Below are 12,464 nucleotides of genomic sequence, written 5' to 3' on the forward strand. Positions count from 1 at the left end.
TCCAACTGATCAATTGAAATAAATAAGGAATGAACCCCGTTTAATTATTCAACATGTTAGCTCGCGTTAAAGTCCTTGTGGAGCGGCAAATCGAGACGGGGTACGCTCGCGTTGAAAACAAACACATTAGCTCAGGTCCCGAGCGGCCGAGATTGCGCTGCCTGAACGATCGGCTTCGTCATATTCGGCGTAGCGCAATTAGCTAATGGGCTGCGATGGGAACACCCAACGTCTCTCTTGGAGGTGACGATCAGGAAGGATGAATGGGTGTCACGGGGAAGGCGGTGTTCTCGCAGCGCCAATTGGCCAGCAAATACCTTCTCGTCTCCACGCTAATAGAGCATGATGGCTGCGGACGACGTCCCCTGCAGCTGGGGTGTCCTTCAGGATGTCCGTCAGAGAGACCAAACCTTCCCCCCCCCCTTGATAATCCTTCGGACACCGCGTAGCATAAGATTGCAGCATCCGGTTTTAAAGATTAGCGTGGATGTTTGTTTTTTGTCAGGCCAAATTTGTGCCCCGTTGGTGCTCCTATGCATGTGGAGTGGAATTCGACAGCATTCGACTTTGTCGGCAGATTGGTAAAAGGAGACGGTGTTACCATTGACCGGGTGTGATGTCTTGTACCACACACGACCAATCCAAGCTTCCATTTTAATGAAGCGAGTGTGTGCGCGTGTGCGTGAATGATTGATTAATTATATTTTTTTTGTCTTTTAAATTGGCGAAACTCTCAAAGCGACAAAAGAAAAAAAAAAGAAAGGAGAAAAAAAAGGCTTGTATGAGGGAACACGAGGCCTTATTTTCATGCGAGGCTGACCTCTTTTCAATGTTAAATCCAGTACAGTATCGTAATTGTATTAAATATGAAGGTCGTCGTTTCATCAAGCCGTCCACTGGGACGAAGGATGCGATTATATGCAAATGGTTCTGTTCATTGATTTTTTTACGAGTGGTTGATGGTTGAGGAGTGTTTACATTTAGTCCACACCAGGCCCTCAAATTTGGCTCATTCGCAAAGCGCCACGATAGATTTCAGGAACTGCTTAGGGAGTCAATGGTGAGTGAGAATGTTTGAATGTCTGCTGGTTTTGGTGCGCATGGTTCAATATCGCTTACCCGCGGGGGGAGTAGCCGGAAGAGGTGGTGGGCAAGGTACGCGGGGTCCGTGCCCTTGTCTCGGTTCTTGCGGTGTGCAAGTCCTCAAACGTGGGTGGCGCGGTGCCAATTATTATTATTATATTTTCCCGCAGTCCTAGCTGTCTGCTGCAGTCATATTTTGTCCATTTTAGTGGCGGGCCCGAACCAACTTTTTCTTCATCGCACGTGGACAGAGAACGGGGGCAAGGTTTGACGACTTGCCAAAGAGCTACTTTCAAGGCATTTGTCTTCCAGTCCTAACGGAGAGTTCCGAGCAGCGTGCGCGCTCGCTGGCGCAGGAAATAAAACGTCGGCGCGCCGCCCCGCCGTGCTTTCAAATTGCAGCCAAGTTGTGCCGCGCAAAATGTTCTTTTCCCAAGCAATTTTCAGCTTCACAGCGGCAGGCGTCTCCCCGACGTTGCGGCGGCGATGGCAGCAAGCTGGAATGACGCGCTTCGTTTTCCTCCCTTGGAACACGGGAATCAAGATGCGGCGTGCGGGTATTTAATAGGGCGTCAAATAGGCTGGCAAATGCATGCCGGAAGCCTCCTTTCTCAACGGAGCCTTGAACTGCTCTTCCTTTGCTCGCTGCCCCCCCCCCCCCCCCCAAGCTTCCCACAATCTAAACATTTCCAACCTCAACTCACGCAGTTTGAGTTTGGGTGGAAGTCTGGGCCAAAAAAGCGACCGTCATATCGGTCCGTCGTGGTGAAGAAGGAGCAGAGCCTAAAAGCGAAGCTCTCGATTTAGCGGCCGATCTACGTTCTCGCGTAGCTCCTGACCGAAAGAACGAGATCGCGGATACAAGCGGCCGAAATGAATTTCCTCCGCAGGGCGTCCGGGTAAGAAGCTCGCTCGTCCCGGAGGGGCTCATCGTCGAGCCGCCTCTCCTCCATGTTGACGGGGGCGGCCACAAGGAGGTGGCTCGGGCAGCTGATTAGGATGCCTTCCTGGTGAGGCGGTCCGGGACCGGAAAAGCCCCGGGGACAACCCGGGATACGCCGGAGAGCCTCTTTGTCTCCCAATTGGCCCGGGAAGGCCTCGGGATCCCCTGGGAAGAGCTGGAAGAAGTGCAAGTTTTTTGTTGTTTTAATTCTGTGACCCCCAGTTTCACCGATCACCAGGAAATTGGTTTGACAGGATACACAAAAAAAAGTTGCAAGTCCAGTTTGAAGCTGCCATTTTGGGGAAAAAAGCGGATCACTTGGATCAAATCAAACCCAAATGGAAGTCTGCAGTCTTCACTGACGGGCTTTTTTTTTTTTTTTTTTTTGTCTGAGCAACACAATTTGAAAATCACTGAGTAATCTTGGAATGGTAGAGACAAAAAAGCAGCGTGAGAAACTTTCGAAACCAACTGGAACTCATCCATTTTAGTTCCAAGTGACTTTTTTGTTGTTGTTGTTTTTAACCCAAATTGAGCCCCGGACAGAAGCGCTTTAGCCAAACAGATTTGTGCTCATTTGAGAAATCTTTTTTTTCCCCCGCGCCATCTAAAAAGTGGCTTTCAAAGTTTGACAATCACGGAAAAAGCGCCCGCGGGGGCCTGATGGTGGCCGCTTTTAATTCTGAATGGATCACATTTACGGGGCGCAAGAGGAGTCTTTCTTCACTCAGCGGAACGCTCGCGACCATAAACTGAATGGAATGACCGCCGTGTTTGTCAGAGGACGGAGAAAAGAAAGCCTTCGCCGACACGATGATTTCTTCCTTGGAGTTCTTCCAAATTCTCTGCGGAGCCACCCGGGAGAGTCGCTTCCCGTGAGAAGAGAAACAACGGGTGTCGACTACCTCCTTCCTAGGAAATGGAAACAAAACGTGACTCCGATGAGGTCATCAAGCTGTCATCGCGTCCCAGGATCCGTGACCGTTCCGCCCGGCATCCCGCTCCGCAACGCGGCCGCTCTGCCATTGTCGCAGAAACGTTTGACTTGGCAAGATCTCATTCAGACTTTTTCACGGCTTATCCACACTACTTATTCTTTTTTTTTTTTTTTTTTTTTACTGTCAATTTTTCAAATCAAAAATCTTCAAATGTGATCACCATGCACTACCCTCATTGTTTTGGTGTTGGCAAAAAAACCCAAAAACCTTTTAATTGAGCATAGTATCGGGCAGTACAAAGAGTAATCTGAGCCGTGGCTGCCATCTGGTGGGGACTGGTGTTATTGCAACTTAAAACGACAGGTCGTCACCCCTCTTCAAACTACTCGGTCAAAACGTACATGTTACATAACGATTCCTTTGTGTTGTTTTGCTGCAAAATGTGCAGAGATGTTTATTTTGAAGGAAAAGTATTCCAAACACAAGGCATGTTTTTGTCGCGTAGCGCTTTTCGGCGATGCAGAAATCGATCTTTAAGTTTTGACATGTTTTTAAAGGGCATGTTGGATTTTTTTTTTTCTCAACGCCAAAAATGGCCCTCCACAAAAAGCTTTTCTTATCGATCTATTTATTGATTTGCAATCGCATGTTGACGCTCTCTGTTTGGCAGTACGAGGTTAGTTTCATTTGGCGGCGTCGGAACCGAAATTCGTCTCGAAGATCCGCAACGTCAATGCCACCTTCCCGTTCTCATTTTCCCACCGGCACGCGGTTGGGATATCGAATCCGTCGCGGCGTACCGACAAATGTGAGAAATGGCTTGGACGTCGCAGACGACGGCAACGTCACTCATGTTCGTCTGCCTTGAGCCTTTGCCTTCTTGCCGCGCCGCCCGCCCGAAAGTCTCCGAGCGCTGAGAAAACAGATGGCGGCTCATCAAAAGTCCTGGAATTGAGGCCTTAAATCTTCCATCTCCGTGGAAATTGGATGCACACGCCCGAGCCGCGTTTCATTTCCTCCTGTTCGCCAGCGGCGGATGTCGACGTCCCCAAAATAAACTCTGAGCCAGATGCTGAAGTTGTCATGTTCCGCAGCGCAACTCTGTGATTGAGTTGAATGGGAAATGCCCTCTGGTCACTGGTCGCATTTCAAAAAAAATTCTCTCTCTCTCTCTCTTTTTTTTTTGAACCGTGTTGGAGGGATCGTGAGCGTTTGCGTGCCTGAGATTGTGTTCAATGAGCATTGAACGGTCCCCCCCCCCCCCCCCGCCTCGGGTCGCGGCTCGCGTTCTCCAACCAGTCGGCGGTGACTTTGATGCGCGAGCTTCCTTTTTTCCATCTCGGCGAGCAGCTCGGTCAAATGATCATCAAAAAGGAGTGAAGGCGACCGCCGCCATCAGCCGTGAGGCCGAGGATCCCTTCCGAGGACCCCTCGGGCCTCCCTTCGCCCGTCCGTCGAGCCTTCCCGGCAATTATCAAGACGCCGTTAGGCGCGAGCTGGTCGAAATATTGCGCCTCGTCGTCCTCGGCCTCCCAGACATCCATCTTTTAAAAAAAAAAAAAAACTACTGAATTTCTTTCTACTCTACTCAAAAACATTTGTTAGAGACCCTGCAAATGAATTACCAAAAAATAATAATAATAATCACTCTCATTTTACCAGCAGTCATCTTCTTTTTCCACCTGATGATTCAAGAACATTTGAAAAAGAGATTGTTTTTTTGACTTCTTTTGTCGGTGTTGCCGCACTTCAGCAAGAAAGCCGCATTGTTCCTTTTTCTTGTTTTTCTTGATAACAACCAACAGTGAAATTGTTTAATGAACTTCCGGGATGGCGAAGGAGGCCCACGGCGGCCTTCCCGAGCGCGGCCTTTAATTTAGCGCGGCGGGATAAATGTGCGAGCGGATGCCGTCCCGGGGCCGCTCGCCTGCGATTAAGCGTGTCATCTCCAAACGAGCAAACCACCGCCGCTGAGGGCCTTGTGCTATTTTTAGACACGCCCGATGCGCTTCGCACCTCCGCCGATTACGCCTCGACCTTTTGCGCGCATCTGCCGGCGCGCATCTGAAAAAGTGCCGAAGCGTTGAACAGTCGGACGTCTTCAAGGCCTTGAAACGCTTCGAAGGTCGCGTGAAGTCGGCCTGTCAAGGTATCGATGACTTTCCGGCTCGTCCTGAAATTTCACCCCAAAGCCAAATCTCCCCTTTGCGAGTACGTAGTGTGTGTCTGTAAATATCTGTGTGTGCGGGGGGGGGGGGGGGGCGTTTTGAAAAATGTATCCAGATAAGGCAAGGTTCTCCTCTCCAATGCGTCGGCACTTGCAGCCTCTCGCGAATACGACGACAATTGAGTGTCATTTGGAGCCCATTTTTTTTTTCGCCCCTCCCTGTTGCCACCTTGCCCCCCCCCCCCCCGCCCCCACCCCCTGCCATTGATCCCCCAACCATCGCTTTTGCCTGTGAGGCTTCACTTTGCTCCACTCGCTTGCAATCGCGCCGCATCGATCTCACACCTGACTCGACCCTCTTTGCTTCCCGGACACTAAACGCACAATTTGGCGATTGATGAGCCATTAGTTTGGCTGCCAAGAGCCCGGCCGAGAGGACGGAGAGAGAGAGAGACAGACAGAGGGGGGGGGGGGGGGGGGAAGCTCTTTTCACGGGACGGGGTCCTCACGTGACAAGCTTGTCGGGTTCGGCGTCAACGCCACTTCCGGCCGTGATGCGTAAACGAAAAGGATTGCGGAGGATGCCCGCTCCGCTGCGGCACGTCTCTAAGTGGCTTTTTTCTTTTGCGCTTGGTTTCCCCTCGCAGCTGTTCAAGACCAAAGTGCTGGAGTTGGGCGCAAAGTTGCTCCCGGCCTTCAACACGCCGACGGGGATCCCGCGGGGAGTCATCAACCTGGGAAGGTGAGCACGCGCGCTCGATCCCGCAAATGGCGTTCGTTGGCGGTTGGATTTCACTTTGCGTTCAAGAGCAGATCCAGACCGCATAACGGAGGGGGGGGGGGGGGGGGGCGGCGTGCCAAGAACTCCTCCCGACCTTAGTTTTGCCTTGGGGCCAACTCGATATGTTGAGTGACGGCCTGTTTTTTGGTTTTGCTTTCGACCCCGAAACGGCTCCTTTGCCCGATGGAGGCGCGCCGACAACGCAGAGTTCAAACTTCAGGTGATGGATTACGCAGTTGAGCACGGAAATAGAGCGGCGGCAAAAAAAAAGTCAACGTGACAACTTGCTGCTGGTTAAGTGAACCGCGTCGCTGATTGATTCAAGAAGTTTTACTGACATCCGATCGTTCTGTTGGCATCTTCCTTGAGCGGAGCTTCATGGAGCGGATGCGTTGTCGATTGCGTCTTATGACGCGCCGCGTCGAATGCATGGAGAAAAAAAAAAAAACGCCGTTGATTGAGGGTGCGCCTCATCATCCGGTGTGGAAAATACGCAACCTGGAGTCGAAAGGTAAACCTTTCGGCGCGGCCGCTCAGCTCGTGCGCGTTTTTGCGCGGCGTTGCAGCGGCGGCAGTTGGAGCTGGGGATGGGCGTCGGCCGGGAGCAGCATCCTGGCCGAGTTCGGGACCCTGCACTTGGAGTTTGTCCACCTCAGCGAGCTCTCCGGCGAGCCCGTCTACACCGAGAAGGTACCGCCCCGCAACGCTCCCGTTTCGCCCGCGCTGGCTTTGAAAATGAAATCGTTTGTGCGGCGCGCGTTGATGGCGGCAACTTTGGAATCCGGAGCGGTTGATGCTTTCTTTCGATGGCGTGCGCAGGTGATGAACATCCGCAAGCTGCTGAATAAGATTGAGAAGCCTCAAGGCCTGTACCCCAACTTCCTCAGCCCGGTCAGCGGAAACTGGGTCCAACGTACGTTTACGTCGCTCTGCTTCTACCGCCGTCGGCGCGCCCGTCCCGGTTTCTGACAATTGCATTTCCCGATCATGCTCGTCCTCGCTTGCGCGGCGGCATCCCGAGTGCGACTCTCCGAATGCGGCCTTTTGCAGAACTGCGGGCGTCCCTGATGCGGTGGCCGTTCCCTGCCATTCTTCTCCAGCGTCCTCTCTGAGCCCGCATTGAAATTCATCGCGGAATCGGTTATTTTGGCGGGGGCGTGCGTGCGACTCCCACGCGCCGTTCTCCCAGCGCCGCTCGCCGTGTTTGTCCTTGACAAACACGCACACGCACACGCACGTGCTCGCACACTCGCTGCTTTTGAGCGAGATAACGCCGACAGCTAGCAACAATTAGCCTCTGTATTCATGTGGAATAACTGCTTTTTCGCCCCCCCCCCCGCCAGCACGATCATTTTCACGGCTTTTCGGCTCAATCGGAAGGGATCCAATTTGCCAAAGTAATTGAATTCATTATCATTTCAATAAGGCGAGAGCGGCAGGAGCCGTGCGGCCGCCGCTTTGATGCCGCACGTTCATAAACGCAGCATTTGATGGACGGTGTTGAGGCCTCGGCGAGGCGTCGCCTTCACAAACGGAACGACGCTCCAGTCCGCAAACAACATTCGCGTACGGAGAATTGGCCTGACAAGAAAAGTTTTTACTTTCTTTTTATTTTTTTGCATGTGTGTGATGTCACCAAAGGGCGTGAGCGTTTTTTTTTTTTTTTTTGGGGGGGGTTGTGAAGCGGCCATTTTAGGGTCCTTTTGGTCATTTCTGGGGATTCTAAAATTTTTATATGTCCGTATACAGAAGCGACCTACTTCCTCATTGTTCCTCCCAGATCACGTGTCCATCGGCGGGCTGGGAGACAGTTTCTACGAGTACCTGATCAAGTCGTACCTGATGTCGGACAAGACGGACGAGGACGCCAAGAACATGTACTACAACGCTCTGGAGGTGCCGTGCAATTAAAAAGGAGGACCGTCGGCGGCGTGGACGCCGCGAGCCAGCTAAGTGTTGCGCGCGCCTTCTCCGGCAGGCCATCGAAAGCAACCTGGTGCAGAAGTCGCCCGGCGGCCTGACCTACATGGCCGAGTGGCGGGGGGGCATCCTGGACCACAAGATGGGCCACCTGGCCTGCTTCTCCGGGGGCATGATCGGCATCGGCGCCGACGAGGGCGCGCCCGACAAGCGCCGGCACTACCTCGACCTGGCCGCCGAGGTCACCCGCACCTGCCGCGAGAGCTACGATCGCTCGGGTAAGTCCGAGCGGTCAAACCAAAATTGAAAACACGCGAGGACCGGCGACTCCGTTTTCCCAAATTGCGGCGATCTCCGCGGCGAATTGCGAGACCGGTGGCAAAGTGCCGTCTCGCTGCTCGCCTCACCGGACTAGCGTGAAATGAGATGCTATTTCCTGCGCGAAAGCAAAGCGCCGCTCATTGAAATGGCCGATTGAATTGCGCGAACGCCGCTTTTTGTTGTCGTCCTTTCCCCAGCCACCAAACTGGGACCCGAAGCCTTCCGCTTCGACAGCGGCGCCGAAGCCACGGCGACCCGGCTGAGCGACAGATACTACATCCTCAGACCCGAGGTCATCGAGAGCTACATGCACATGTGGAGGCTCACCCATGACCCCAAGTACAGGGAGTGGGGATGGGAGGCGGTGGAGGTAAAAACACACAACGAAGAAAAACAAAACGGTTCACGTCGACAATCGGGATGGCCTCCCGACGCTGAGAAAAAACAAAAACAAAAAAAAAGCGATGCGAACCGGGCGCCTCTGCGCCGTGTGGCAGACGTGCCGCCCCGCAATACGGATTTGGAGAAATCACGTCAACTCGCCGTTCTGAGATGCGGTTATGTCTCACGGTACTCCGAACGAGGAAACCTTTGAAGTTGTAATTGATCGACAAAAGAAAATAAGTGCGGCGACAAGAAATGTACTGTCACCAAAAGACGGTGAATATGTCACCTCGTGTCTTTTCAAGACAAAGTTCACACCCCTGAATGTCTGACGATAAGTTTGAGATATGATCGCACTAGAAATAAAAATCATCGTTTCCTGAAGAAAGAAATCGGGAGAAATGTTGTCAAGCAAAGAATTAAGACAATTCCTTTTTTACACTCTTTTACCCAGATCATTTTTAATATGTTAATTGTCTTATTTTGGTATTTCGCTATATGCTTAATATGTTAATTGTCTTTTATTTTGTAAAGTGCCTTTGAGTGTTTTTAAAGCGCTGCATAAAAAAGTGTTTTTTAAAAATTATTATTATTATTAAAACCTCCCCCTTTAAAAAAAACAAGAGAGACAAAGTTAAAAATCTTGCGTTTTTTGAGTCCGAGTTGGAATCAGAATGAAATCGGGATGCTGTGAGAAGAAAGTGGCGTTTTTTGGGGGTGTGGGGGGGTTGTTTGTTTGTTTTTCCTCAGTGACGTTTGTGTTTGCGCTGTAAAACCAGGGAAGCGCGTCCTCCCCCAAACGTTCCTGCTCTCACGCCGAGCGTCAAAAGCCATCAAAGAAGGTGTTCTCGAAAGCCGAAGTCCCACCAACGACGCTAAACCCTCTTAGCCTCCCTCATTATCCCCCGCTAGCGCCGCGGGCTATCGTGGACGCGCCGGTGAGCGGACATGAGCCGCCATCAAGCGCAGAGGCTGAGCGGGATGGATTTGCCGCTTGCGGTTGGTCGGAAGGCCCTTAATTCGTCAGCACAACGGTCGAGGGCGGGAGTATGAGCGTGTCGCCATCTTGGCTGGCGAGCGTGCGCGAGGCATTCCTTTGGAGCGAACGCGGCGCTCATCGGCGCCGGGGATTCGCCTGGCGCGCCGAAGCGTCTGTCCAGCCGTCGACGCCAAGTTGGAATCGGGCGACCGGCGGCCGCGAAGGCCCGCCCCGAAAGTCAACATCCCAAAAAACGGAGATGTCGTCGCTTGTGGCATTTTCAGGCGCTGGAGCGGCACTGCCGAGTGGAGTCGGGCTTCTCGGGGATCCGCGATGTTTACACTTTGACCGACAGCCACGACAACATGCAGCAGAGCTTCTTCCTCTCGGAGACGCTCAAGTAAGTTGAAAAACGGTCGGCATATTCCAGTTTGGGGGCTGCGTAACGTATGACGGTGAAAATGTCCTTTGTTCTTCATTTTCACGACTCGATGTCATCCATAAGCTTTTCGGGGGTTTATTGTACGGCGCAGGACGGCCGAGGGCTATTTTTGGTTGCCGAGGCGGTCCCGATTCATTTCAAGGTTGATTTGAGAGAGCAGTGATCGGAGCGCTCACGGGACAGAGGAAATGCCTCGCTCGGGGTGCCATATCAACTGAAATCAGATCTGGTCACGCAGAAAGCCTTTGCTTTCAGGTATCTGTACCTGCTGTTCTCCGACGACGACCTCCTCCCCCCCGAGGACTGGGTGTTCAACACGGAGGCCCACCCGCTGCCCGTGGTGCGAAGGAGCTGCCCGCAGGACCCCTCGGCCGGCGCGCAGGACAAGAGCAAGCTCTCCGCATGACCGTCGCCGTTGGCGTCCGTCTGAGCGCGAGGCCCCGAGGGAGGCGTTCCAGTTCCTCTCCTGAAAAGGCCGCGGTGGGTTTTTTTCACGCCCGGATTGTATATTCTGTCTTTTGCATTGATTATCCCCCCCCCCCCCGAGTGGACAATCAAGACCAAACTTTTGTGGACACTTTTTTTTCCTCCGTGAGGAAAAGGAGCCCCTTACTGTCGGGGGGGAAACCACTTTTATGTTTGTCTTCTTTTAAAAGGTATAATTTGACATGGCTGACCAAAGGATTTCTTGGACCCGTTTCTGCAGACAAAATTAAGCATTGAAATGTAACGACAAGTGTTGAGAGCTCCAAAATAGGCTGTTTGATGTCATGTTTCTAGCTGAAACTTTATGAAAAAAAAGTGTCTTATGCATCCTGGGACCATTGTAGGGGGGGGATGCTTTGGGGGGGGGGGGGGAGAACAGCCATTCTGGTGATACATCCCAAAACCAAATCAGTTTTCTTGTTTCTGTTCATCTTCCGTTTTTTCCGACAAACACTGATTTTTGTCGGTTTTATTAACGCTGTACATAAAAAAAAATTCTTTCCTTTTTTCTTTTGTGATCTTTTCTCTGTTGATTTGCTTCCCTCAGGTGTTTCCGATAAGAAGAAAGGAGTCAAACTAACTTAAAAAAAAACAACCACCACAAACGTATTCAGATGTTAAGTCTACTTTTTGCAGAAATTTGGATTTTTCTTCTTACGACTTGTTTGTTTTAACTTTGGTTGTTGAGTATTTTTGAAATACTGATTCAAAAAAAATCAATAAAAAGCTGTGCAACTTTGTACCTTTAAAAGAAGAAATGTTTTGTGTTGACTGACTTTTTAGACTGAAAGAATCGCAGCAGCGCAGAACTTCTGCGGACTGCTTTTATTTTGAAGTCCGATGACGTGAGATGAAATGAATGCATGTGAAGCCGATGATTCCGATCAAACTCTGCGTTGGAACTTTCCAGCCACACCGAAATGAACAAAATGACAAAGAGCGTCTTCTGTTTCGTGCTGCTTTTTTGTTCAGGCGGAAGCCAGTCCAAGTATTTTGAGTATTCACCGGTGTTGTGTCCAAGGACCGGCAACCCGAGGCCAAGAACTTGGAAAATTTTCCGAGGCAAGGCCAAGGACCAAGGACTGATTTTGAAGCCGAGGCCTAGCCGAGGACATGTATGAAACAATGCTATCATACCACTTGGCAGGTCTTCATGATTTGCAACACCCCTCCATCATAACCCCTTGCCTCCCTAACGCTTGAATGAAGTGTTTTTATTCAAAGAGTAGAACAGTCAGGGTACGTGTTATTTATACTGAGAAAAAGAAAAATAAAAGCAAATGATATACATTTATGAATTAATGTTTTAGTGCAGTAGCTTCTTAATATGAAGTAAATCAACACTCAACAGGCATGACATGGCACGGAAGACAAGTTGAGAAATGACTTTGCATAGAAATCAATCACTGAGTGCAGAAAAAGCGGTAATCTCTGCAGTGATCATTTTACAGTTTGCCGGCAGCGAGTCCCAGGGACTCGCTGATCAGAAAAGTATGAGTCCCATTATGCATTGAGAGAGTCCCAAATTTCGAATTCTGAAATGGTCTACTTATTCAATTGCATATGATAATAACACAAACAACAACATATACATACAATTATAAACAAATGCTGCAAAGATTTTAATAATTCAGTAGCAGGCCTCAGGATTTTGGAAAAAACGACCATGTGTAGTAAGGCCTTTTTTAGCCGAAAAAAACATCCATGCATAGTAAGGCGTTTTTAGCCCAAAAAAAAGACCATGTATAGTAAGACATTTTTAGCCCAAAAAAACATCCATGTATAGTAAGGCGTTTTTAGCCCAAAAAAACAACCATGTATAGTAAGGCGTTTTTAGCCGAAAAAAACGACCATGTATAGTAAGACGTTTTTAGCCAAAAAAAACATCCATGCATAGTAAGGCGTTTTTAGCCCAAAAAAAGACCATGTATAGTAAGACATTTTTAGCCCAAAAAAACATCCATGTATAGTAAGGCGTTATTAGCTGAAAAAAACGACCATGCATAGTAAGGCGTTTTTA

At 50.4% G+C, this 12,464-nt stretch overlaps 1 protein-coding gene across 2 annotated transcripts in view; it reads left to right on the forward strand.

Moving 5' to 3' along the window:
• Positions 1-11,202, forward strand: part of LOC147204394 (mannosyl-oligosaccharide 1,2-alpha-mannosidase IA) — a 46,833-nt gene extending 35,631 nt beyond the window's left edge. The window contains exons 5-13 of one of the 2 annotated variants that reach the window (XR_015101282.1): positions 5,779-5,873; positions 6,479-6,602; positions 6,732-6,825; positions 7,693-7,808; positions 7,891-8,110; positions 8,351-8,523; positions 9,801-9,916; positions 10,214-10,438; positions 10,992-11,202. Coding sequence is in view for 1 of the 2 variants with exons in the window: in XM_086114586.1 (XP_085970712.1) it covers positions 5,779-5,873; positions 6,479-6,602; positions 6,732-6,825; positions 7,693-7,808; positions 7,891-8,110; positions 8,351-8,523; positions 9,801-9,916; positions 10,214-10,364 (1,089 nt within the window). In the remaining variant the exon portion in view is untranslated. Of the gene's footprint in view, positions 1-5,778; positions 5,874-6,478; positions 6,603-6,731; positions 6,826-7,692; positions 7,809-7,890; positions 8,111-8,350; positions 8,524-9,800; positions 9,917-10,213 lie in introns of both variants that reach the window. The other variant, XM_086114586.1, reaches the window with a different exon arrangement.
• The last annotated feature ends 1,262 nt before the right edge of the window (positions 11,203-12,464 follow it).

This window comes from Hippocampus guttulatus, chromosome 6 (genome assembly GCF_054856545.1).
Source record: "Hippocampus guttulatus isolate MCC_2025c chromosome 6, RoL_Hgut_1.0, whole genome shotgun sequence".
Classification (NCBI taxonomy): domain Eukaryota; kingdom Metazoa; phylum Chordata; class Actinopteri; order Syngnathiformes; family Syngnathidae; genus Hippocampus; species Hippocampus guttulatus.